The following is a 27,395-nucleotide window of genomic DNA, read 5'->3' on the forward strand; positions in this document are numbered from 1 at the left end:
GCTGGTGTGGGTGCTAGATGACTGGCTGGTTGGTGTGGGTGGTTGGTGTGGTTGCTAGATGACTGGTTGGTATGGGTGCTAGATGACTGGTTGGTATGGCTGCTAGATGACTGTTTGGTGTGGGTGCTAGATGTCTGGTTGGTGTGGGTGTTAGATGACTGGCTGGTGTAGGTGGCTGCTAGATGACTGGTTGGTGTGGGTGCTAGATGACTGGTTGGTGTAGGTGGCTGCTAGATGACTGGTTGGTGTGGGTGCTAGATGGCTGGCTGGTGTGTGTGTGGCAGATGACCGGTTGGTGTGCGTGCTAGGTGACTGGTTGGTGTAGGTGGCTGCTAGATGACCGCTAGATGACCGGTTGGTGTGGGTGCTAGATGACTGGCTGGTTGGTGTGGGTGCTAGATGACTGGTTGGTGTAGGTGGCTGCTAGATAACTGGTTGGTGTGGGAGCTAGATGACTGGCTGGTTGGTGTGGGTGCTAGATGACTGGTTGGTGTAGGTAGCTGCTAGATAACTGGTTGGTGTGGGTGCTAGATGACTGGCTGGTTGCTGTGGGTGGTTGGTATGTGTGCTAGAAGACTGGTTGGTGTGGGTGCTAGATGACTGGTTGGTGCACGTGGCTGCTAGATGACTGGTTGGTATGGGTGCTAGATGACTGGTTGGTGTAGGTGGCTGCTGGATGACTGTTTGGTGTGGGTGCTAGATGACTGGTTGGTGTAGGTGGCTGCTAGATGACTGGTTGGTATGGGTGCTAGATGACTGGTTGGTGTAGGTGGCTGCTAGATGACTGGTTGGTGTGGGTGCTAGATGACTGGTTGGTGTGGGTGCTAGATGACTGGTTGGTGTAGGTGGCTGCTAGATGACTGGTTGGTGTGGGTGCAAGATGACTGGTTGGTGTAGGTGCTAGATGACTGGTTGGTGTAGGTGGCTGCTAGCTGACTTGTTGGTGTGGGTGCTAGATGACTGGCTGGTTGCTGTGGGTGGTTGCTGTGGGTGTAGATTACTGGTTGGTATGGGTGCTAGATGGCTGGCTGGTGTGTGTGGCAGATGACCGGTTGGTGTGGGTGCTAGGTGACTGGTTGGTGTAGGTGGCTGCTAGATGACCGGTTGATGTGGGTGCTAGATGACTGGCTGGTTGGTGTGGTTGGCTGGTGTGGGTGCTAGATGACTGGCTGGTTGGTGTGGGTGGTTGGTGTGGTTGCTAGATGACTGGTTGGTATGGGTGCTAGATGACTGGTTGGTATGGCTGCTAGATGACTGGTTGGTGTGTTTCTGTTGTTTCCTGAAGTCCACAATCATCTCCTTAGTTTTGTTGACGTTGAGTGTGAGGTTATTTTCCTGACACCACACTAATCAAGTGCTAGATGACTGGTTGGTGTAGGTGGCGGCTAGATGAGTGGTTGGCGTGGATGCTAGATGACTGGTTGGTGTGGGTGTAAGATGACTGGCTGGTTGGTGTAGGTAGCTGCTAGATGACTTTTGGTGTGGGTGCTAGATGACTGGCCGGTTGGTGTGGGTGCTAGATGACTGGTTGGTATGGGTGCTAGATGACTGGTTGGTGTGGGTGGCTGCTAGATGACTGGTTGGTATCAAATCAAATCAAATCAAATCAAATTTTATTTGTCACATACACATGGTTAGCAGATGTTAATGCGAGTGTAGCGAAATGCTTGTGCTTCTAGTTCCGACAATGCAGTAATAACGAGCAAGTAATCTAACTAACAATTCCAAAAAAAACTACTGTCATACACAGTGTAAGGGGATAAAGAATATGTACATAAGGATATATGAATGAGTGATGGTACAGAGCAGCATAGGCAAGATACAGTAGATGATATCGAGTACAGTATATAATGTGAAGGACTGGTATATGTCCGTAAAATGAGATAAGTATGTAAACCAAGTGGCATAGTTAAAGTGGCTAGTGATACATGTATTACATAAGGATGCAGTCGATGATATAGAGTACAGTATCAACGTATGCATATGAGATGAACAATGTAGGGTAAGTAACATTATATAAGGTAGCATTGTTTAAGGTGGCTAGTGATATATTTACATCATTTCCCATCGATTCCCATGATTAAAGTGGCTGGAGTAGAGTCAGTGTCATTGACAGTGTGTTGGCAGTAGCCACTCAATGTTAGTGGTGGCTGTTTAACAGTCTGATGGCCTTGAGATAGAAGCTGTTTTTCAGTCTCTCGGTCCCAGCTTTGATGCACCTGTACTGACCTCGCCTTCTGGATGGCAGCGGGGTGAACAGGCAGTGGCTCGGGTGGTTGATGTCCTTGATGATCTTTATGGCCTTCCTGTAGCATCGGGTGGTGTAGGTGTCCTGGAGGGCAGGTAGTTTGCCCCGGTGATGCGTTGTGCAGACCTGACTGATAGTGTAGGTGGCACTACCCTCTGGAGAGCCTTACGGTTGAGGGCGGTGCAGTTGCCATACCAGGCGGTGATACAGCCCGCCAGGATGCTCTCGATTGTGCATCTGTAGAAGTTTGTGAGTGCTTTTGGTGACAAGCCGAATTTCTTCAGCCTCCTGAGGTTGAAGAGGCGCTGCTGCGCCTTCCTCACGATGCTGTCTGTGTGAGTGGACCAATTCAGTTTGTCTGTGATGTGTATGCCGAGGAACTTAAAACTTGCTACCCTCTCCACTACTGTTCCATCGATGTGGATGGGGGGTTGGTTTAGGTGTTCCCTCTGCTGTTTCCTGAAGTCCACAATCATCTCCTTAGTTTTGTTGACGTTGAGTGTGAGGTTATTTTCCTGACACCACACTCCGAGGGCCCTCACCTCCTCCCTGTAGGCCGTCTCTGGTCGTTGTTGGTAATCAAGCCTACCACTGTTGTGTCGTCCGCAAACTTGATGATTGAGTTGGAGGTGTGCATGGCCACGCAGTCGGGTGAACAGGGAGTACAGGAGAGGGCTCAGAACGCACCCTTGTGGGGCCCCAGTGTTGAGGATCAGCGGGGAGGAGATGTTGTTGCCTACCCTCACCACCTGGGGGCGGCCCGTCAGGAAGTCCAGTACCCAGTTGCACAGGGCGGGGTCGAGACCCAGGGTCTCGAGCTTGATGACGAGCTTGGAGGGTACTATGGTGTTGAATGCCGAGCTGTAGTCGATGAACAGCATTCTCACATAGGTATTCCTCTTGTCCAGATGGGTTAGGGCAGTGTGCAGTGTGGTTGAGATTGCATCGTCTGTGGACCTATTTGGGCGGTAAGCAAATTGGAGTGGGTCAAGGGTGTCAGGTAGGGTGGAGGTGATATGGTCCTTGACTAGTCTCTCAAAGCACTTCATGATGACGGATGTGAGTGCTGGGGCGGTAGTCGTTTAGCTCAGTTACCTTAGCTTTCTTGGGAACAGGAACAATGGTGGCCCTCTTGAAGCATGTGGGAAGATGACTGAGCAGACTGGTATAGGGATTGATTGAATATGTCCGTAAACACACCGGCCAGCTGGTCTGCGCATGCTCTGAGGGCGCGGCTGGGGATGCCGTCTGGGCCTGCAGCCTTGCGAGGGTTAACACGTTTAAATGTCTTACTCACTTCGGCTGCAGTGAAGGAGAGACCGCATGTTTCCGTTGCAGGCCGTGTCAGTGGCACTGTATTGTCCTCAAAGCGGGCAAAAAAGTTATTTAGTCTGCCTGGGAGCAAGACATCCTGGTCCGTGACTGGGCTGGGTTTCTTCCTGTAGTCCGTGATTGACTGTAGACGGGTATGGGTGCTAGATGACTGGTTGGTGTAGGTGGCTGCTAGATCACTGGTTGGTGTGGGTGCTAGATGACTGGCTGGTTGGTGTGGGTGCAAGATGACTGGCTGGTTGGTGTGGATGGTTGATGTGGGTGCTAGATGACTGGTTGCTGTAGGTGGCTGCTATATGATTGGTTGGTGTGGGTGCTAGATGACTGGTTGGTGTAGGTGGCTGCTAGATGACTGGTTGGTTTGGGTGCTTGACTGGTCTAGGTGTGTGCAAAATGACTGGTTGGTGTGGGTGCAAGATGACTGGCTGGTTGTTGTGGTTGGTTGGTTTGGGTGCTAGATGACTGGTTGGTGTAGGTGCAAGATGACTGTTTGGTGTAGGTGGCTGCAAGTTGACTGGTTGGGGTAGGTTGCTGCTAGATGTCTGGTTGGTGTGGGTGCTAGATGACTGGATAGTGTAGGTGGCTATTAGATGACTGGTTGGTATGGGTGCTAGATGAAGGGTTGGTGTAGGTGGCTGCTAGATGACTGGTTGGTGCGGGTGCTAGATGACTGGTTGGTGTAGGCGGCTGCTAGATGACTGGTTGGTGTGGGTGTTAGATGACTGGCTGGTTGGTCTAGGTGGCTGCTAGATGACTGGTTGGTGAGGGTGCTAGATGCCTGGTTGGTGTAGGTGGCTGCTAGATGACTGGTTGGTGTGGGTGCTAGATGACTGGTTGGTGTAGGTGGCTGCTAGATGACTGGTTGGTGTGGGTGCTAGATGACTGGTTGGTGTAGGTGGTTGTTAGATGACTGGTTGGTGTGGGTGCAAGATGACTGGCTGGTTGGTCTAGGTGGCTGCTAGATGACTGGTTGGTGAGGGAGCTAGATGCCTGGTTGGTGTAGGTGGCTGCTAGATGACTGTTTGGTGTGGGTGCTAGATGACTGGTTGGTGCAGGTGGCTGCTAGATGACTGGTTGGTATGGGTGCTAGATGACTGGTTGGTTTAGGTGGCTGCTAGATGACTGGTTGGTGTGGGTGCTAGATGACTGGTTGGTGTGGGTGCTAGATGACTGGTCGGTGTAGGTGCTAGATGACTGGTCGGTGTGGGTGCTAGATGACTGGTTGGTGTAGGTGGCTGCTAGATGACTGGTCGGTGTAGGTGCTAGATGACTGGTCGGTGTGGGTGCTAGATGACTGGCTGGTTGGTGTGGGTGGTTGGTGTGGGTGCTAGATGACTTGTTGATATGGGTTTTAGATGACTGGTTGATATTGGTTTTAGATGATTGGTTGGTATAGGGGCTAGATGACTGGTTGGTGAAGGTGGCTGCTAGATGACTGGTTGGTATAGGTGCTAGATGACTGGTTTGTGCAGGTTGCTGCTAGATGACTGGTTGGTATGGGTTCTAGATGACTGGTTGGTGTAGGTGGCTGCTAGATTACTGGTTGGTATGGGTGCTAGATGACTGGTTGGTGTAGGTGTCTGTTAGATGACTGGTTGGTGTGGATGCTAGATGACTGGTTGGTGTAGGTGGCTGCTAGATGACTGGTTGGTGTGGGTGGTAGATGACTGGTTGGTTGGTTGGTGCTAGGTGGCTGCTAGATGACTGGTTGGTGTAGGTGGCTGCTAGATGACTGGTTGGTGTGGGTTCTAGATGACTGGTTGGTGTAGGTAGTTGCTAGATGACTGGTTGGTGTGGATGACTGTGTTAGATGACTGGTTGGTTGGTTGCTATGTGTGGGTGCTAGATGACTGGTTGGTATGGGGGTAGATGACTGGTTAGTGTTGGTGGCTGCTAGATGACTGGTTGGTGTGGGTAGCTGCTAGATGACTGGTCGGTATGGCTGCTAGATGACTGGTTGATGTAGGTGCTAGATGACTGGTTGGTGTGGGTGCTAGATGACTGGCTGGTTGATGTGGGTGCTATATGACTGGTTGGTATAGGTGCTAGATGACTGGTTTGTGTAGGTGGCTGCTAGATGACTGGTTGGCATGGCTGCTAGATGACTGGTTGGTGTAGGTGCTAGATGACTGGTCGGTGTAGGTTGCTGCTAGATGTCTGGTTGGTAATGGTGCTAGATGACTGGTTAGTGTAGATGGCTGCTAGATGACTGGTTTGTTTGGGTTTTAGATGACTGCCTGCTTGGTGTAGGTGGCTGCTGGATGACTGGTTGTTGTGGGTAGCTGCTAGATGACTGGTCGGTATGGCTGCTAGATGCCTGGTTGATGTAGGGTGCTAGATGACTGGTTGGTGTGGGTGCTAGATGATTGGCTGGTTGATGTCGGTGCTATATGACTGGTTGGTAGGGGTGCTAGACGACTGGTTGGTATAGGTGCTAGATGACTGGTTGGTGTAGGTGGCCGCTAGATGACTGGCTGGTATGGGTGCTAGATGACTGGTTGGTGTAGGTGTCTGTTAGATGCCTGGTTGGTGTGGGTGCTAGATGACTGGCTGGTTGGTGTGGGTGCTAGATGACTGGTTGGTGTTGGTGGCTGCGAGATGACTGGTTGGTGTGGGTGCAAGATGACTGGCTGGTTGGTCTAGGTGGCTGCTAGATGACTGGTTGGTGAGGGAGCTAGATGCCTGGTTGGTGTAGGTGGCTGCTAGATGACTGTTTGGTGTGGGTGCTAGATGACTGGTTGGTGCAGGTGGCTGCTAGATGACTGGTTGGTATGGGTGCTAGATGACTGGTTGGTGTAGGTGGCTGCTAGATGACTGGTTGGTGTGGGTGCTAGATGACTGGTTGGTGTGGGTGCTAGATGACTGGTCGGTGTAGGTGCTAGATGACTGGTCGGTGTGGGTGCTAGATGACTGGTTGGTGTAGGTGGCTGCTAGATGACTGGTTGGTGTGGGTGCTAGATGACTGGTTGGTGTAGGTGGTTGTTAGATGACTGGTTGGTGTGGGTGCAAGATGACTGGTTGGTGCAGGTGGCTGCTAGATGACTGGTTGGTATGGGTGCTAGATGACTGGTTGGTGTAGGTGGCTGCTAGATGACTGGTTGGTCTAGGTGGCTGCTAGATGACTGGTTGGTGAGGGAGCTAGATGCCTGGTTGGTGTAGGTGGCTGCTAGATGACTGTTTGGTGTGGGTGCTAGATGACTGGTTGGTGCAGGTGGCTGCTAGATGACTGGTTGGTATGGGTGCTAGATGACTGGTTGGTGTAGGTGGCTGCTAGATGACTGGTTGGTGTGGGTGCTAGATGACTGGTTGGTGTGGGTGCTAGATGACTGGTCGGTGTAGGTGCTAGATGACTGGTCGGTGTGGGTGCTAGATGACTGGCTGGTTGGTGTGGGTGGTTGGTGTGGGTGCTAGATGACTTGTTGATATGGGTTTTAGATGACTGGTTGGTATAGGGGCTAGATGACTGGTTGGTGAAGGTGGCTGCTAGATGACTGGTTGGTATAGGTGCTAGATGACTGGTTTGTGCAGGTTGCTGCTAGATGACTGGTTGGTATGGGTTCTAGATGACTGGTTGGTGTAGGTGGCTGCTAGATTACTGGTTGGTATGGGTGCTAGATGACTGGTTGGTGTAGATGGCTGCTAGATGACTGGTTGGTATGGGTTCTAGATGACCTGTTTGTGTAGGTGGCTGCTAGATGACTGGTTGGCATGGCTGCTAGATGACTGGTGTGTGTAGGTGCTAGATGACTGGTCGGTGTAGGTGGCAGCTGGATGACTGGTTGGTGTGGGAGATAGATGACTGGCTGGTTGGTGTGGGTGGTTGGTGTGGGTGCTAGATGACTTGTTGATATGGGTTTTAGATGACTGGTTGTTATGGGTTTTAGATGACTGGTCGGTCTAGGTAGTTACTAGATGACTGGTTGGTGTGGGTGGCTGCTAGATGACTGGTTGGTGTGGGTTCTAGATGACTGGTCGGTGTAGGTAGTTGCTAGATGACTGGTTGGTGTGGGTGTTAGATGACTGGTTGGGTGGTGTGGGTGCTAGATGTCTGGTTGGTAATGGTGCTGGATGACTGGTTAGTGTAGATGGCTGCTAGATGACTGGTTGGTTTGGGTTTTAGATGAATGGCTGCTTAGTGTAGGTAGCTGCTGGATGACTGGTTGGTGTAGGTAGCTGCTAGATGACTGGTCGGTGTAGGTGGCTGCTAGATGACTGGTTGGTGTGGGTAGCTGCTAGATGACTGGTCGGTATGGCTGCTAGATGACTGGTTGATGTAGGTGCTAGATGACTGGTTGGTGTGGGTGCTAGATGATTGGCTGGTTGATGTCGGTGCTATATGACTGGTTGGTATGGGTGCTGGACGACTGGTTGGTATAGGTGCTAGATGACTGGTTGGTGTAGGTGTCTGTTAGATGACTGGTTGGTGTGGGTGCTAGATGACTGGCTGGTTGGTGTGGGTGCTAGATGACTGGTTGGTGTTGGTGGCTGCGAGATGACTGGTTGGTATGGGTGCTAGATGACTGGTTGGTGTAGGTGTCTGTTAGATGACTGGTTGGTGTGGATGCTAGGTGACTGGTTGGTGTAGGTGGCTGCTAGATGACTGGTTGGTGTGGGTGGTAGATGACTGACTGGTTGGTTGGTGTAGGTGGCTGCTAGATGACTGGTTGGTGTAGGTGGCTGCTAGATGACTGGTTGGTGTGGGTTCTAGATGACTGGTCGGTGTAGGTAGTTGCTAGATGACTGGTTGGTGTGGGTGTTAGATGACTGGTTGGTTGGTGTGGGTGCTAGATGACTGGTTGGTATGGGGGTAGATGACTGGTTAGTGTTGGTGGCTGCTAGATGACTGGTTGGTGTGGGTAGCTGCTAGATGACTGGTCGGTATGGCTGCTAGATGACTGGTTGATGTAGGTGCTAGATGACTGGTTGGTGTGGGTGCTAGATGACTGGCTGGTTGATGTGGGTGCTATATGACTGGTTGGTATAGGTGCTAGATGACTGGTTTGTGTAGGTGGCTGCTAGATGACTGGTTGGCATGGCTGCTAGATGACTGGTTGGTGTAGGTGCTAGATGACTGGTCGGTGTAGGTTGCTGCTAGATGTCTGGTTGGTAATGGTGCTAGATGACTGGTTAGTGTAGATGGCTGCTAGATGACTGGTTTGTTTGGGTTTTAGATGACTGCCTGCTTGGTGTAGGTGGCTGCTGGATGACTGGTTGTTGTGGGTAGCTGCTAGATGACTGGTCGGTATGGCTGCTAGATGCCTGGTTGATGTAGGTGCTAGATGACTGGTTGGTGTGGGTGCTAGATGATTGGCTGGTTGATGTCGGTGCTATATGACTGGTTGGTAGGGGTGCTAGACGACTGGTTGGTATAGGTGCTAGATGACTGGTTGGTGTAGGTGGCTGCTAGATGACTGGCTGGTATGGGTGCTAGATGACTGGTTGGTGTAGGTGTCTGTTAGATGCCTGGTTGGTGTGGGTGCTAGATGACTGGCTGGTTGGTGTGGGTGCTAGATGACTGGTTGGTGTTGGTGGCTGCGAGATGACTGGTTGGTATGGGTGCTAGATGACTGGTTGGTTGGTGTGGGTGCTAGATGACTGGTTGGTATGGGGGTAGATGACTGGTTAGTGTAGGTGGCTGCTAGATGACTGGTTGGTGTAGGTAGCTGCTAGATGACTTGTTGGTTTGGGTGCTAGATGACTGGTTGGTGTAGGTTGCTGCTAGATGACTGGTTGGTCTAGGTGTGTGCAAAATGACTGGTTGGTGTGGGTGCAAGATGACTGGCTGGTTGTTGTGGTTGGTTGGTTTGGGTGCTAGATGACTGGTTGGTGTAGGTGCAAGATGACTGTTTGGTGTAGGTGGCTGCAAGTTGACTGGTTGGTGTAGGTTGTTGCTAGATGTCTGGTTGGTGTGGGTGCTAGATGACTGGATAGTGTAGGTGGCTATTAGATGACTGGTTGGTATGGGTGCTAGATAACGGGTTGGTGTAGGTGGCTGCTAGATGACTGGTTGGTGTGGGTGCTAGATGACTGGTTGGTGTAGGTGGCTGCTAGATGACTGGTTGGTGTGGGTGTTAGATGACTGGCTGGTTGGTCTAGGTGGCTGCTAGGTGACTGGTTGGTGAGGGTGGCCGGTGTGTGTGGCAGATGACCGGTTGGTGTGGGTGCTAGGTGACTGGTTGGTGTAGGTGGCTGCTAGATGACCGGTTGATGTGGGTGCTAGATGACTGGCTGGTTGGTGTGGTTGGCTGGTGTGGGTGCTAGATGACTGGCTGGTTGGTGTGGGTGGTTGGTGTGGTTGCTAGATGACTGGTTGGTATGGCTGCTAGATGACTGGTTGGTGTGGGTGCTAGATGACTGGTTGGTGTAGGTGGCGGCTAGATGACTGGTTGGCGTGGATGCTAGATGACTGGTTGGTGTGGGTGTAAGATGACTGGCTGGTTGGTGTAGGTAGCTGCTAGATGACTTTTGGTGTGGGTGCTAGATGACTGGCTGGTTGGTGTGGGTGCTAGATGACTGGTTGGTATGGGTGCTAGATGACTGGTTGGTGTGGGTGGCTGCTAGATGACTGGTTGGTATGGGTGCTAGATGACTGGTTGGTGTAGGTGGCTGCTAGATGACTGGTTGGTATGGGTGCTAGATGACTGGTTGGTGTAGGTGGCTGCTAGATCACTGGTTGGTGTGGGTGCTAGATGACTGGCTGGTTGGTGTGGGTGCAAGATGACTGGCTGGTTGGTGTGGATGGTTGATGTGGGTGCTAGATGACTGGTTGGTGTAGGTGGCTGCTATATGATTGGTTGGTGTGGGTGCTAGATGACTGGTTGGTGTAGGTGGCTGCTAGATGACTGGTTGGTTTGGGTGCTAGATGACTGGTTGGTCTAGGTGTGTGCAAAATGACTGGTTGGTGTGGGTGCAAGATGACTGGCTGGTTGTTGTGGTTGGTTGGTTTGGGTGCTAGATGACTGGTTGGTATAGGTGCAAGATGACTGTTTGGTGTAGGTGGCTGCAAGTTGACTGGTTGGGGTAGGTTGCTGCTAGATGTCTGGTTGGTGTGGGTGCTAGATGACTGGATAGTGTAGGTGGCTATTAGATGACTGGTTGGTATGGGTGCTAGATGACGGGTTGGTGTAGGTGGCTGCTAGATGACTGGTTGGTGTGGGTGTTAGATGACTGGCTGGTTGGTCTAGGTGGCTGCTAGATGACTGGTTGGTGAGGGTGCTAGATGACTGGTTGGTGTGGGTGCTAGATGACTGGCTGGTTGATGTGGGTGCTAGGTGACTGGTTGATGTAGGTGTCTGCTAGATGACTGGTTGGTATGGGTGCTAAATGACTGGTTGGTGTAGGTGGCTGCTAGATGACTGGTTGGTATGGGTGCTAGATGACTGGTTGGTGTAGGTGACTGCTAGATGACTGGTTGGTGTGGGTGGCTGCTAGATGACTGGTTGGTGCGGGTGCTGGATGACTGGTTTGTGTGGGTGGCTGCTAGATGACTGGTTGGTGTAGGTGCTAGATGACTGGCTGGTGTGGATGCTAGATGACTGGTTGGTATGGGTGCTAGATGACTGGTTGGTATGGGTGCTAGATGACTGGTTGGTATGGGTGCTAGATGACTGGTTGGTATAGGTGCTAGATGACTGGTTGGTGTAGGTTGCTGCTAGATGTCTGGTTGGTGTGGGTGCTAGAAGACTGGTTAGCGTAGTTGGCTACTAGATGACTGGTTGTTTTGGGTTTTAGATGACTGGCTAGTTGGTGTAGGTGGCTGCTAGATGACTGGTTGGTGTAGGTGGCTGCTAGATGACTGGTTGGTGTAGGTGGCTGCTAGATGACTGGTTGGTATGGGTGCTGGATGACTGGTTGGTGTAGGTGGCTGCTAGATGACTGGTTGGTATGGGTGCTGGATGAGTGGTTTTGTAGGTAGCTGCTAGATCACTTGTCGGTGTAGGTGTTAGATGACTGGCTGGTTGGTGTGGCTGCTAGATGACTGGCTGGTATGGGTGCTGGATGAGAAACAATCCAATGATTGTACATTGGCTATTAGGACTGATGGTAAAGGCAGATTACCCACTCGTCGTCGGATCCTTACGAGGCACCCAAACCTTCGTCCCCGATATCTCTGTCTCTTCCTCCTGCGAATGTCAGGGATGAGGGCCTTGTTGGGCATCTGAAGTAAATCCTTCCCGTCCGACTCGTTAAAGAAAAAGTATTCCTCCAGTACGGGGTGAGTAATCACCGTCCTTATATCTAGAAGCCCTTTTCGGTCATAAGACATAGTGGCAGAAACATTAAGTACAAAATAAGTAACAAATAACACGAAAAAACGAACTCAATAGTACAATTCGTTTGGAGATCCTAAAACGGCAGCCATCTACTATTATCATGATTATCGATATTACTGAGTATTTCATCAAAGCACTATGAGAATACGGATGCAAATCCAGGCCCCTAACAGAGTATAGCTTCGTCTTAGATCCTGCTTAAAATCAAGCATTCCCATATGGATCAATGAAAAAAAAATATTTCAAGGCACAAAAAAAGCCCATAATGCCAGACTTACTGTGTGAGGCCAAGAGAAACAATGTGCTTGGCCAGAAAAGTCTGTCTGAAATACACCAAGCTAATTCCATTCTCTCTCATGACAAAATGGGCTGGAGGGAAGAGGAGGGGGGCACAACTTCAAAACTGGCTGATAAATTACACACTTCATTCAAATCATTTGCGTCCGAGCACTGATATATCACACATAGACTAGAATAAAAAAATGGCTTAAGGGCAAATCTCTTCCATTTCAGTTGCGCAGGGCCAAAGTCACAGCATTACGGAGTGATTTATAGACAGCCAAACGAAACGGTGTGGATGGGAGGGGAGAGAGCAGTGCCAGTCGTCAGTCCATTTGGTGCATTAAAGTGAAGTGTAATGGTCTCACTGACTGAATGATGATGGGAAAATGGCCTCCCTGTTTGGGAGCCCTTGAAGTGATTGATTACCATGTGGATTGAATACAACGCTCTATGACCAATCACGCTTTCCGCAACTCATCGTAGGCATAAACAAAAGAGGGGCCATAGAGCGACTGGACCATTGGCGTGGCCCATTCCCCCTGCCTGAAGCAGATACAGCTGTTTCTCAGCCAAACTCACTGTGTCGTCCAAACAGAAGCCTCCAACAGTGAATAATGGTTGTAACTCAATAGCTTTGTCCATTTTTCAAAAGTGCCCAAACACATCAGGATTGCTTGTTTTCAGATAGGCATCTCGCATTAAGAATGACCAACAATTCAATTAAAACTTGCTTTAAGTAATCAAAGCAATGAGTTCACGTTCTGGAAAGTGATCATCAACTGATAATAACTTGACATAGCGTCATAAGAGATAGAGAATGGTCCATCTCAGTAGATTGTGTGCGTGAGTGCAATGGTAAGAGTTCATACGGTCAATTGTGTAAGTGACTGAGCTTTACTGTATTAGTTGTAAGTGTCTTGGCAGATATACTGCAGACTGATACAGAGGCTTAAAGATTACTCTGGGATTTGAAGAAAATGAGCTGAAGAAATAAAACCATCTAATGAGTGGATGTAACTTTGATTCAAGACTATATGGTTTCTTTCTCTGCCTAAGTGCTAAGGGAGTTCCCCTATCTACAGCCAATTATTCCTGAGTTGAAGGGAAAAACTCCAGCGCTCCTTACTGAGGCAAAGATAACTTTGGTGTATTCATAAGTGGTCAGAGAATATACCTCAAGTCTAATGTTGTATCTATAATGATTTCTTGCAGTAATAATAACACACAAAAGTATTTTTTTAATTGGGTCACATGAAGCGAACGTTGGAGGTGAAATCCATCATGTTGATTGCTGGCTCTGTCCGTGGGTTGAGTTTCTGCAGATGTAGTGGGTCTCAGGAGAGGAGCTGCACCGCTCAGCTAGCGCTGCTCGCACTGCTGAGAGCAGCTCTTTACCTTTGTTACTGAACCCAAATGTCTGAACCCCAATGATAAATCACTCACTTTTTATGCGGCGCTCCGACAGGCCATGGCACTGGGTCAGGCCTTTATTCAGAAATCAGACGTCTGAGCGGCCCGGCTGGACGAGACAAGGCCTGCAGAAATACACCCTGATGTGATCATTCTGTCAGCAAGCAACCCAGGTGGTGTGTGGGGGGGGGATAAACTACTCCAGTCCCACTCAGATGCCATCTATACCCAGTAAACCCTGCAATTTGCTGAGATTTGGGCCATACATTTGTCATAACAAATCCTTTCCAGGAGGCATTCCATCTTCTGTTGGCGTTGATCGCTAAATGTGCTGCTATGCAAATGCAGGAGCTGTTCCGGATATCTCTCTGGGAGAGGAAGGCTGTCTGTCTTGCTGTCTGTTTTTCTCAGAAGGAGGACATTGATGTGAACTCTTCTCTCTGAGTGTCCATGAGGGAGGTATGGCAGAGGACCCAGTCTGGTGAGGGTCTGTGTGATCACACATGGACATCTTGGCAGGGATCAGATGAGTAATGGAGGGGTTTTCATGGCCTTTGGACATCCATGACCAAATCAGTCAGAGCGGTCATTTAGTCCTAGCCAGCAGTAAGAAAACAAGTCGAGGGGAGATTGGTGTCCAGCCAAAAGCAACATGGCGGACTCACTGTCTTTCACTCCTTGATGAACGCCCCAGGCAGATATTCTGTGAATCAAAGCATTTTCTTCTGTCCCCCTACTTCATCTCTCTACCAGAGGTGATTCATGCATGCATGATGTCATACGGAATGCCATTTTTTAAATGGTCTTATGTGTGAGGGGCCATTGTCTTGGCCAGTGTCTGCTGTACCGATTAAAGAAATATGAAATGATGAACAGTTAAAGGTCCAATGCAGCCATTTTTATCTCAATATTAATTTCTTTCTCAATATTAATTTCCTTTCTGGGTAACAATTAAGTACCTCACTGTGATTGTTTTCAATTAAAATGGTCCAGAAGAAACAAAAATAGTTTCTTAGCTAAGAGACATTTCTCAAGCAATCATTTTTCTAGGACTGTTTTGGATTGGTCTGGGTGGGGAAGGGAAATTATTGCAGAGAGGTTTGGAACTCGCTTTCTTATTGGTCTATTAACTAATTTACCGCCTGGTGACATCACCAGGTGGTCTTTTCAAACAGCTCTTACACTAAAAGGGCATTAACACAATTTTCACAAGTTCACAGTATTATTCCAACCTCATTGTTACAAAGGAAATTATGGGTAGCTCTAAAGGGAAGGGTCTACCATGATCGCGACACATGATGACAGCTGAGGCTGATATGATCTTGCTTGGGCTATGTAGTGAAAACCTTAAGACAATCCTTGCTTTAGTGAGTGCTTCAGGAGCAGGGGGCTTTTAGTGCTGTTGCAGGACATGTAAAGCATGGTGTGAAAGGCCCCAGTGATTCCCGTCGGGCCAGTAGAAGGTATTTTAATGGCTCACTGACCCCAGTAGCCAGGCTGTCACCACCTCTCTCACAGGGTCCGCATTGTGCTGCTGTTAACTAGACATCAAGACCCCAGAAACGCAGGAGGCTCCAGCAGGGCCCTCCGACCGAGGGGCCACAAAAGAATGAAATGGAAGAAAAACAAGAGCACCTCACAAAAGGTCTTAACATCACATGGTTGGCTGGAGAGACCAGGAAGGGAGATATGTCTTTACATATCGGCATGCCACCAAAACATCAATTCTTCATGCAACTCTTCACTACAAGGGAGTGCCCTGTGCCCCAGTCATTGTGTGATCATCATGCCTATGATTATCCAGAATGGAACGGAATAGACATTATAGTTCAAACAGTCAAAATTAATTTAATTAGTTAGGTTTAGAGTGTAAATGCTTTTTTTAAATGATGTATGAAAACCTTTAATAATAATATAATATAATTCCTGTTTTCATAGTTGCAATATCTAAAGTACTGTACATTTTAACAGCAGCCAGCACATACAGTTATTCTACAATGTGGGAGATCTGCGGACTTGACTCTCTCGTTGGCTGGGCGCTGCAAAGCGTCACCATCTGTCACTGCTAAAGCAGTAGTCTACCCCCTGGTCTCTCTGTCAGTAAGAAAACAGTGTGGAGCAATATGCTGTGAAGTTTGCCATACGACTTACCGATTTAAATGTTGACCTCCAATCTACATATGACTAAAAAGAAAAACAACTAATCAAGCGCGTCCTGGAATTGCACTGCCGAGAGCTGGGGAGGATTTTTCTCACATTTTGGCACATTCAAACACTAAAGAAAGACGGTCCTTGATGGAATAATTCGTTTTGCATCGAAAATATGACGAAGATATTATTACATCTGGTGCATTTGATGTTATTTTTTCATTCCGGTATCGGGGAAGTTTTATCAGACGAGCCATTCGAAATTACGCAGCAGGACAGTGATATCCACGAAACTACCGATGGCACCTCCTCGCGCGAAAGCGCACGGCGGGACATGGTCTCCATCAATATGTTTAAAGTCTATGAAAAGTACAGTAAGGAACCACAACGCCATCGAGACGAAAATACCGTCAGAAGTTTTAAGGCTATTCCAGGTGAGTGTTCTCCTGCCCTTTGTACGGCAGTATATTCTATGTAGGCCTTTTTAACGTAAGATGTCATTGAGTGTCCCGAAAGCCGTCTGCTACATAAAATGCATTATTATTATATGTGCATATGTTACTGCATGACACTGTAATGTCACATAACCTAATATGAAGTGGCGGGCTGCTGTAGGTAGGATACAGCAGCTACAGTAGCCTATATCAGTTGGAACCGTACAGTGACATAAATATAATTTTGCAAGAGCAAAACGTAAATCATAAATAAAGTTCAGCTACTGAATGTGTTTAATATAAGCACCCCCCCATGCCCTGTCACTACTTGATACAAGCTCAATGTGAGAGTATAGGCTACTGTTAGTATCCACGACATATTAGACCAAAGCCGATTATGACGCCAATAGAAGCACATGGAAAATTCTTCTCGTGCGCTCCTAAGCATTTCCACATGTCTGAGACCTTTTCAGAGGCAATGTTTATCTTTCAAACAGCAGTGGGAGTCAAGGGATGAAATTAAGATGATTGTTTATTGTAATCCAAATGTTGTATATTGCAATCAGATCGTTATCATGCCATGTGGTAGCATGCACTATAACCTGCTGTATGTGATGCTATTTCACCCAGAGCTAATCATTCATTGTTTTTATGACATTATAGTTAGCAGAGAAAACAGTTGAAAGTAAGTTACATTGAAAAATAAAGTTTAGAATTGAAAATGCTGTCACCACGTCTTTCCATTGTCTTGTCTTGTCTTTTGCAGGAGTCTCCAAGAACAGTGTGTGGTTCTATTTCAACCTGTCGTCCATCCAGGAGTCGGAGGACATCCTGTCCGCCACATTCCACTTCCTGGACCAGCGTCCCCGCCACCGACCCTGGATCTGCCGGCGCTCCCGAAGCGCTTCCTGTCGCCTTCAGTGGCATCCTCCGTCCCAGCTCCTCTTCCGAGGAACGTCCCCAAACTCTGCCTTTGCCTCCCTGTTGGGCAACGTCACCCTGCCCCCTTCCAGGAGAGGGTCCTGGCAGACAAGTGATGTCTCCGCTGTAGTCAAAGAGGCCCGGATCCTGGGAGTCTTCCTCATTACCGCTGAGTTTGACTTCGGGATGAGGCCCCAGAGGAACCAGGAGCACCTTTCTCCAGCCATCCTACCGTACGTCCTGGCGTATGCCAACGACATGGCCATATCTGAGCCCAACAGTGTGGCCATGACCCTGCAGAGGTACGGGCCTTTCCCTTCGGGCGAGGAGCCCACCCGGTCATCCAACGAATCTCCTCCAGCCTCTAGGCTGAAAAGAGAAGCATTGTCCCCCCTGGATCAAATACTGGACAATGACCTGCCTGAGGTCCAGTTCAACACCCTGAAGAGCCATGAGCTATGGGAGAGCACTTATTTGGTTCCCAAGATCAAGCCCTCAATGAAAGATGGGCAAAAGCATGGCCAGGAGAGCAGTGAGGGGTTGAATAAGCCCCAGGTGCTGAGCTTTGATGAGAGGACCATGAAGAAGGCTCGCAGGAGACAGTGGAGTGAGCCCAGGGTCTGCGCCCGACGCTACCTGAGAGTGGATTTTGCAGACATCGGCTGGAGCGAGTGGGTGCTAGCCCCGAAAGCCTTTGATGCCTACTACTGTGCAGGCACCTGCGGATTTCCTATTCCTAAGGTAAGTTAGCGTAGTGTTTTACTTCAGTGTGTCATGTAGTATTTATTTAGTAAATAAAATATTGAATTGTTTTGAAAAGATGTTTGGAATTCCTTTAATTGATCAGATGACGAAGGGCATGCTGGATAAAATATACTACATGACCAAAAGTATGTAGACACCTGCTCATCGAACATCTCATTCCAAAATCATGGGCAATAATATGGAGTTGGTCCCCCCTTTGGTGCTATAACAGCCTCTACTCTTCTGGGAAGGCTTTCCACTAGATGTTGGAACATTGCTGCAGGGACTTGCATCCATTCAGCCACAAGAGCGTTAGTGAGGTCGGGCACTGATGTTGGGCGATTAGGCCTGGCTCGCAGTCTGCGTTCCAATTCATCCCAAAGATGTTCAATGGGGTTGAGATCAGGGCTCTGTGCAGGCCAGTCAACTTCTTCCACACCGATCTCGACAAACCATTTCTGTATGGACCTCGATTTGTGCACCAGACCATTGTCATGCTGAAACAGGAAAGGGTCTTCCCTAAACTGTGCCACAAAGTTTTCCCTTCACTGGAACTCAGGGGCCTAGCCTGAACCATGAAATTAGCCCAAGTCCATTATTCCTCCTCCACCAAACTTTACAGTTGGCACTATGCATTGGGGCAAGTAGTGTTCTCCTGGCATCCGCCAAACCCAGATTCGTCCGTCAAACTGCCAGATGGTGAAGCGTGATTCATCACTCCAGAGATGGCATTTCCACTGCTCCAGAGTCCAATGGAGGCGAGCTTTACACCAATCCAGCTGGGAATTGGCATTGTGCATTGTGATCTTAGGCTTGTTTGTGGCTGCTCGGCCATGGGACCCATTTCATGAAGCTCCCAACGAACAGTTTTTATGCTGACGTTGCTTCCAGAGGCAGTTTGGAACTCGATAGTGAGTGTTGCAACTGAGAACAGATGATATTTACGTGCTTCAGCACTCGGCGGTCCCGTTTTGTGAGCTTGTGTGGCCTACCACTTCGCGGCTGAGCTGTTGTTGCTCTTAGACATTTCCACTTCACAATAACAGCACTTACAGTTGACTGGGGCAGCTCTAGCAGGGCAGAAATGTGAGGAACTGACTTGTTGGAAAGGTGGCATGCTATGACAGTGCTATGTTGAAAGTCACTGAGCTCTTCAGTAAGGCCATTCTACTGCCAATGTTTGTCTATGGAGATTGCATGGCGGTGTGCTAGATTTTATACACCTGTCAGCAACGGTTGTGGCTGAAATAACCAATCCACTCATTTGAAGGAGTGTCTACATCTTTTGTATATATAGTGTACATGCCTAACAAACGTGATGTCATCATCATACTCCCTTGTGAAAGGGAATCCCTCTTAACTCCAGCTTCTTTCCCTCTCTGGCTCCCAGGTTGCTCGGCCCTCGAACCACGCCACCATCCAAAGCATTGTGAGGGCGGTGGGAATCGTTCCCGGCATTCCGGAGCCCTGCTGTGTTCCGGACAGGATGAGCTCTCTGAGTGTTCTCTTCCTGGACCCCAGCCGGAACATGGTGTTGAAGGTTTACCCCAACATGTCTGTGGAGACCTGCGCCTGCCAGTAGAACCACCCGGAAGGAGCCTCAATGCATAATGCATGAGCCAGAGTACAATGAATCAGACAGAGTGGAGCAGAAGAGACATTCAGTCAGTACAGTAAAAAAGACAGACATCTTTAGATGAGGCTGCGATGGATAAACCCACCATGGAGGGAGATCTGGATTATAGATAAGGGTGGCGAGATGCAGAGAACGCCGTGTCTGACCATCAGATCAGTGTGATTCACACAGACATTTCCTTGTCATTCAGCAGCTCAACTGTAGTTGAATTTGGGCCTGTATCACTGTCAGTTCCAAGTCTTCAGCCATCCAGAGCTCCTGATGTATACACGGATTCCAAAGTAACTCAAATGATGGACCCTATTGCCATGTACTGGACTTCGGTGGGGGCTGGTGGGAGTAACTACAGGAGGACGGGCTCCTTGCAATGGCTTGAATGGAATAGATGGAATGCTATCAAACACATGGAAACGACATGTACGACTCAGTTCCATTTACTCAGTTTCAGCCATTGCAATGAGCCCCTACTCCTATAGCTCCTCCCACCAGCCTCCACTGCTGCACTTAGACTATTGGACTCAGGTGAGCTTTAGATGTGATGTCTTCATACGGTACAAGACTCAAAAGCTGAACCTCTGTAAATAATAATGTAACTAATACAACTAAATAAGACTTATTTCTGTAAATAATTGCTTGGATCTTAAACTATGTTTTGCCTGTAGTGTTCACTATTTGTGCAGTTTAAATTAATCTGTCAACATAAATGGTTAATACATGAGAGAATGTACTGTTATAATAAATAATCCCATGTTGTTTTCTGACATGTCATGTTTGCATAAATTTGAATCAGGAATCCATTGTCATCATATTCAGCGAAGAAAATGGAGATAGACAGCACATTCCTGCCACCTGCTGTTTTGAAATAGAAAATAGTTTTCAAATATTTGAAGAGGTAGACCTGATATTGATTGTTTTGATCTTATTGACGGAAAGATTGTGAGAGCTTAATTACTTGTAGACCACTAGTGCAAAGTTATTACATTCAAAATTTTCAGCATCATACTGTAGTTGATTAACGTCAAACTACCACAAAAGTCTTGAGAATATTGTGCTATGTAATTTGTATTCCAACATTGTGAATTGTGCATTTATCCTTTGTTTAGGCTTTGTCCGGTTTTGATCATGTGTGCTTTAATTGCCCAAATATGGCCTAGATTGACTCAAAACTTAAATGGAAATAAACTGAATGCTCCATAAAGTGGAGTACATGAATAATGAGAACCCTGGGAGATTGGTTGGGGTTGTAATCATTTTATGATGACGTTGTCCTGAGTCCTCATAGGCTGCGTTTACACAGGCTGCCCAATTCTGATATTTTTTTCACTAGTTGGTCTTTTGACCAATCAGATCAGCACTGAAAAAGATTGGCTGTGAAAAACTCTGATGTGATTGGTCAAAACAACAATCAGTGGAGAAAAAAAAGCATCCTACATATTTACAGTATTAGCCAAGCAGCTAATATTAGAATTACAGGAATGTTTAGGGAATAGGAATGGGTTACTCATTTCAGACTCAAATAAAGAAAGTACCTTAATCACCAAATCACTTGTTTATCTGGTGCATTCTTCTCTACGGAAAATGCATGTCAGAGGATATTTAACTGGCCTTTACTCATAAAGATATCCCACAGAGTGGGGGGTCTGCCTGAATGTGTGAGAGAGAAAAACACACTGTTGGAAAGTGCCAGGACTCAGGCCAATGTCCTCAGACACATTGGCCTCGGATGTCACTGGATCCTAGCCACAGTGTTTACTGGTGATGAAGAAGGTGTTCTACACAAATAATTCCCCTTGGAATATCGAGTGCTGCCAATTTAACCTATAACTAACATTTCTAAGCAAATGTGTTAGTTTGACATCTTTATTGCTTATGTATCTGAAAGACTCTGAAGAAAACATGTCCTGTATCAATATGGGAAAGTTCTCACTATTTATTTTTTTGCCTCTCCTAACTTATGGTGATTTCCGTCGGCCTCAAACTATGACCCGTTAGTGGGAAGCAAGTGGGAAAAATTTAGCAAAGTGTTTGTCAGTAGTCTCACAATTTCCAGCGCCTCGCTCATTATCGCAGTGTGTCTGTCAAATGTTTACAGAATATTCATTAACGGCAAGCGCCCTAATGATAACAAGGCCCAAATGAAGATACAGTATCAATGGTCGAGATAAGAATGGCTGTGCTACTATTTTGGTTGAAACGAGGCTACTGTTTACTCTAGAACATGGGAGCGGATCCCAGCTGTAGCATAGAAGAAGCTCAATTTCAACAGATCGTCACCCAAAGTCCATGTTAAATACATAGTGGGAACTAGGAAGGTAAAGTGTGTTGATTGGGAAGGATTTGCTCTGAAGATGCAATGCTCAAGGCGTTTCTTCTTCCAGATGTGTCTGAGTTTGCTGGTGTCCACGGGGTCCTGTAGATGCAAGTCACTGAACGATGTCCTCCAAAGTGAAGATCCTGAGGGCTTCACTGAGACTTCCAAGCAGGACTTTGTTGAAAAGGAGGAAATGGACAGCAGGTTACATAGCTTTCTGGAAAACATGAAGGAAGGGTTTCTGAGAGAACTCAACTTATCAGATGTGCCACAAGAGCACAGCAAGATATACCCACCGCCGTTCATGATTGAACTGTACAACAAGTACGCCTCTGACAAGTCCGCGATGCCTCGTTCTGATGTCATTCGCAGCTTCACCGTTCAAGGTATGTACATAGGCAAGTCAAACAGGAATATTGGGGGCAAGACTTATGCCACAGGGTTTTTTTTAAATCAGTTATCACAACATTTACATACATACAGTGGCTTCAGAAAGTATTCAGAAATATTCACACCCCTTGACTTTTTGGACAATTTGTTGTGTTACAAAGTGGGATTAAAATGGATTTAATTGTAATTTTTGGTCAACGATTTACACAAAGTACTCTGTTATGTTAATGTGGAAGAACAATTCTAACATTGATGAAATATTTAGGAAAACTACAACACTAATATATCTTGATTAGATAAGTATTCACCCCCCTGAGACAATACATGTTAGAAACACCTTTGGCAGCGATTACAGCTGTGAGTCTTTTTGAGTAAGTCTCTAAGAGCTTTGCACACCTGGATTGTACAGTATTTGCCCATTATTCTTTTTTAAATTCTTCAATCTCTGTCAAGTTGGTTGTTGATCATTGTCAGAAAGCCATTTTCAAGTCTTGCCATAGATTTTCAAGCTGATTTAAGTCAAAACTGTAACTAAGCCCCTCAGGAAAATTCAATGTCGTCTTGGTAAGCAACTCCAGAGTAGATTTGGCCTTGTGTTTTAGGTTATTGTCCAGCTGAAAGATACATTTGTCTCCCGGTGTCTGTTGGAAAGAAGACTGAACCAGGTTTTCCTCTAGGGCTTTGCCTGTGCTTAGCTGTGTTCCGTATCTTTTTATCCCCAAAAACTCCCCTAGTCCTTGCTGATGACAAGCATACCCATAACATGATGCAGCCACCACCATGCTTGAAAATATGAAGAGTGGTACTCAGTAATGCTTTGTGTTGGATATGTCCTAAACATAACACTTTGTATTCAGGACAAAACATTTATTTCTCGGCCACATTCTTTACAGTATTACTTACATGCCTTGTTGCAAACATGATGCATGTTTTGTAATATTTTGTTCTGTACAGGCTTCCTTCTTTTCACTCTGTCATTTAGATTAGTTTTGTGGAGTAACTACAATGTTGTTGATCCATCCTCAGTTTTGTCATACAGTATCACAACCATTAAACTGTGTAACTGTTTTAAAATCATCATTGGCTCATGGTGAAAGTCCTGAGCAGTTTCCTTCCTCTCTGGCAACTGAATTAGGATGGATGCTTGTATATTTGTAGTGACTACCATAACAAAGGGGTTGAATACTTATTGACTGAAGACATTTCAGCTTATCATTATTATTATTTTTTCATCAAACAAAAATCCACTTTGACATTATGGGCTATTGTGTATAGATCAGTGACATACATCTCAATTTAAACAATACACAAGTCAGGCTGTAACACAACAAAATGTGGAAAAAGTAAAGAGGTCTGAATACTTCTGAAGGCATTATGTTAGTACTGTATGCTTATTAAGCAAGCCTGTGTGCCTCTATGGCTATTGATTCAAATATGTGACATCAAATATGAAACTGCGTATGCCTGTTGCCTACTTTCGCAGATGTTAGTCACTCTGCAAAAAATGGAACAAAGTCAAAACACAGACTGCTGTTCAATGTAACTGTCCCAAATCACGAAGAGGTCACCATGGCGGAACTCAGGCTATTCACCCTGCTGGATAATAGGGCGCCCTCACCCTCAACCTCCTCCAATCAGATCGGGGCTTCCATAAAGGTCTATGAAGTGGAGTATAAAGGAAACAATGTCACAGCCCACTTTGTGAATGGGAAAGAGGTCGTTGGGGCCCATCACTCTTGGGAAGCTTTCGATGTGACCACCGCCATCCAGAGTTGGGTCAAATCAGGCCGTGGGGCCAGTGCATTTGAGGTGGTGGTCGACAGGTGGGACTGTGGGCCTTTCAAAGGCGGAGGTTTTGACGTGAGCGTGGCTGCGGGGGATAACCAGTCAGCTTCTTTGATTGTCTTCTCTGATGACCTGGGGAGCAGGAAGAGAGAGGCCAAGAAGGAGCTGAAGGAGGAGATAGTCCATGAAGAAGAGACGGTCTTCTCAGGGAGCGACTGGCAAGGGCCCGACTTCAATGAGATCCCCGTGGACCTACACCCCAGGCGGAAGAGGCAGGGGGACACCAGCTACTGCCGACGGACCTCCATGCGCGTCAAATTCAAAGATATCGGCTGGGACCAGTGGATCGTAGCGCCCCCTGAGTATGACGCCTTTGAGTGTAGAGGGGTGTGTTACTACCCCCTGACTGAAGACATGACCCCTTCTAAACACGCCCTCATCCAAACCCTGGTCAATCTCAAGAACCCCAAAAAAGCCAACATGGCATGTTGCGTTCCCACAAAACTGGCCCCAATCCCGGTCATGTACCAGGAGAATGGTGTCATCACCTTGCGACAGATGTATGAGGAGATGAAGGTGGCAGAGTGTGGATGTAGGTAGTAAGAGGTAACATCCCCGGTGGTTCCCTTTACCCTTTACTGTAAATCTGTACATTCCTGTTGTAAGATGCTTTTGACTTATTTTATTTAGTATACGCTCAGAAAATATATAAATAAAACCTGAAATTCAGTATTTATTAACTATGTATCATTATTGTAATGGTTTTAGAAAACAAAAGAGATGATAAATTGGATCTATTATGATGTTATCAATTGTTTGATATCTATAACAAAATTATCATAATCGAAAAGAGTAGATTTTGAAAGTATTTTTTGTAACGGCATTTCTGTAGTGTACGCAAGAGGCGTCACTACAGTACCTGGTTCGAATCCAGGCTGTATCACATCCGGCCGTGATGGGGAGTCCCACAGGGCGTGCACAATTGTCCCAGCATCGTCCGGGTTTGGCCGGGATAGGCCGTCATTGTAAATAAGAATGTGTTCTTAACTGACTTGCCTAGTTAAATAAAGGTTCAATAAAAATGACGATTATGACTTCTAAATTATTCATTTGAATTAAAGATGTAGTGTTCTCATTAGTTTCATATTAGAGGCAGAAACTGCTCTAAATATGTTCTACTGTATAAATTAATATTAATTTTGAATTTCTAAAGTTCAACTTTTGGGGATGAATTTCTTCTTTGAATGATGTGTACAGAGTGCCCTCTAATGGTGGACAATAAACCATTTTTTTATGTATATATCTTACTCCTTCATTCATGCCTTACATTTTCTTTTGACTGTTTTTGTAATTATTCAACTAAAATATTGCACACATATCTAAATATTAAGTACGCGTTGATCCCGACATACTTCCGTTGTGAACATTAGTCAATGCACAATAGTCAATACACATCAATGTATTCTAATCAGAGGTGATGGTTCCCGTCCCAATGAAGCAAATGTTTGTCAGAGGATGAGGAAGCCTAGATGTAGACACTTACATCACCGCTTCACAGTAAAAACAAATATAGCCCAGTCTTAATATACACTATATATACAAAATGTGGAAACCCCTACAAATGAGCAGGTTCGGCTATTTCAGCCACATCCATTGCTGACAGGTGTATAAAATCGAGCACACAGCCATGCGATCTCCATAGACAAACATTGGCAGTAGAATGGCCTTACTGAAGAGCTCAGTGACTTTCAACGTGGCACTGTCATAGGATGCTAGAGCTGCCCCGGTCTGCCCTGCTGTTATAGTGAAGTCGAAACATCTAGGAGCAACAACGGCTCAGCCGCGAGGTGGTAGGCCACACAAGCTCACAGAACGGGACTGCTGTGTGCTGAAGTGTGTAGCGTGTATAAATCCTCTGTCCTCGGTTGCAACATTCACTACCGAGTTCCAAACGGCCTCTGGAAGCAGCATAAGAACTGTTCGTCGGGAGCTTCATGAAACGGGTTTCAATGGCCGAGCAGCCACACACAAGATCACCATGCACAATGCCAAGCATTGGCTGGAGTGGTGTAAAGATCATCGTCATTGGACTCTAGAGCAGTGGAAACGCCTTCTATGGAGTGGTAAATCACGCTTCACCATCTGGCAGTCTGATGGACGAATCTGGTTTTGGCGGATGGGGCTGTTTTTCGTGGTTCGGACTAGGCCCCTTAGTTCCAGTGTAGGGAAATCTTAACGCAACAGAATACAATGACATTCTAGACAATTCTGTGCTTCCAACTTTGTGGCAACAGTTTGGGGAAGGCCCTATTCTGTTTCAGCATGGCAATGCCCCTGTGCACAAAGTGAGGTCCATACAGAAATTGTTTGTTGAGATCAGTGTGAAAGAAGTTGACTGGCCTGCACAGAGCCCTGACCTCAACCCCATCGAACACCTTTGGGGTTGAGGTCACCTTTACATTCAAAAACGATGTGACATATGATTTTAGCCTAGTTAACAGAGTCCACAATTGCCTAAATTAGGTCCTCCCCCCTGATGACCTCCTCACTATCCATTTTAGCGCAAAGCATACCCTCCAAAAAGGGTCCTTTCATTCTGGATCCTTGGGACGTCCCTACCCCATTAAAATGGTTAGGGTTAAGGTTAGGCTTAGGTAATGGTTATGGGTAGGGTTAGGGTAGGGATTATGGTTAGGGTTTAGGATAGGGACATCCCAAGGATCACGGATAACACTAACCCTCCCAAATGACACAGTGAACAATGTACCAGAGTCTTAAAATGAGATTCCAGGTCCTGATTGGTCATGAGGAATCGCCAGACGGGCTTATGTAAGAATGGGTATTAGAAGTTAAGGCAAGATTAACGGTACACACCGTGCTTCAGCATTAGACGATATGTAGTTGCGTAATTCTGTGTTGTAAAAATTCCCAGTGATAAATTTCAGTTTTGAACTCACTCAACCCTAAATTCTATTCACCGTTGATAAATGAACATAGGGGCAATGCAGTGAGTGAAAATTTGGATGCAAACATGCATTGTAAATAGTGAATATATAAGTATTTTCAAATGGTAATTCATGTTCATTTTTATAATCATTGCTGTTGAATCTTCAGTTTCCATCTTGCATTCTGTGTTTAAGGCAGCGTATCAGGACGTACACACGTGAACACAATCTGTGTAATCGTATCATCCACTCCACACCCCAGACATGGCCTCACAAAGCATGGCCCTATTCTCCATCTGGCCAAACCACAATGCTTTCATAAGTGATTGTGACTTTCACATGGGGCTTTCATACTAATCCGGTTGTCTTTCACTTCTTTAATCTGACCTAATCTCTTGTCATATCTCATCCCTTTTTTTTCAAGAAAATGAGTATGACATGATAGTGCATATAATAGAAATTCCCCAAAAAGAATATGGAATGCAAAGGTTTCATATTTGATGCCTAAAACTAAATACTGTACATCCACACAGAAA

At 46.8% G+C, this 27,395-nt stretch overlaps 2 protein-coding genes across 2 annotated transcripts; both read left to right on the forward strand.

Annotated features, from left to right (window-relative positions):
* The first annotated feature begins 15,566 nt into the window (after positions 1 to 15,566).
* LOC112223503 (growth/differentiation factor 10) lies at positions 15,567 to 20,646 on the forward strand. The gene is made up of 3 exons (XM_024386554.2): positions 15,567 to 16,127; positions 16,894 to 17,789; positions 19,183 to 20,646. Exons 1-3 carry the CDS (start codon positions 15,869 to 15,871, stop codon positions 19,372 to 19,374), a joined length of 1,347 nt encoding a protein of 448 aa, XP_024242322.1. The 5' UTR covers positions 15,567 to 15,868; the 3' UTR covers positions 19,375 to 20,646.
* An 821-nt stretch (positions 20,647 to 21,467) lies between these two features.
* LOC112223286 (growth/differentiation factor 2-like) lies at positions 21,468 to 24,878 on the forward strand. The gene is made up of 2 exons (XM_024386300.2): positions 21,468 to 22,125; positions 23,613 to 24,878. The coding sequence occupies exons 1-2, from the start codon at positions 21,777 to 21,779 to the stop codon at positions 24,512 to 24,514; spliced, it is 1,251 nt and encodes a 416-aa protein (XP_024242068.1). The 5' UTR covers positions 21,468 to 21,776; the 3' UTR covers positions 24,515 to 24,878.
* The last annotated feature ends 2,517 nt before the right edge of the window (positions 24,879 to 27,395 follow it).

Source organism: Oncorhynchus tshawytscha, linkage group LG24, assembly GCF_018296145.1.
Source record: "Oncorhynchus tshawytscha isolate Ot180627B linkage group LG24, Otsh_v2.0, whole genome shotgun sequence".
In the NCBI taxonomy this organism is placed as follows: domain Eukaryota; kingdom Metazoa; phylum Chordata; class Actinopteri; order Salmoniformes; family Salmonidae; genus Oncorhynchus; species Oncorhynchus tshawytscha.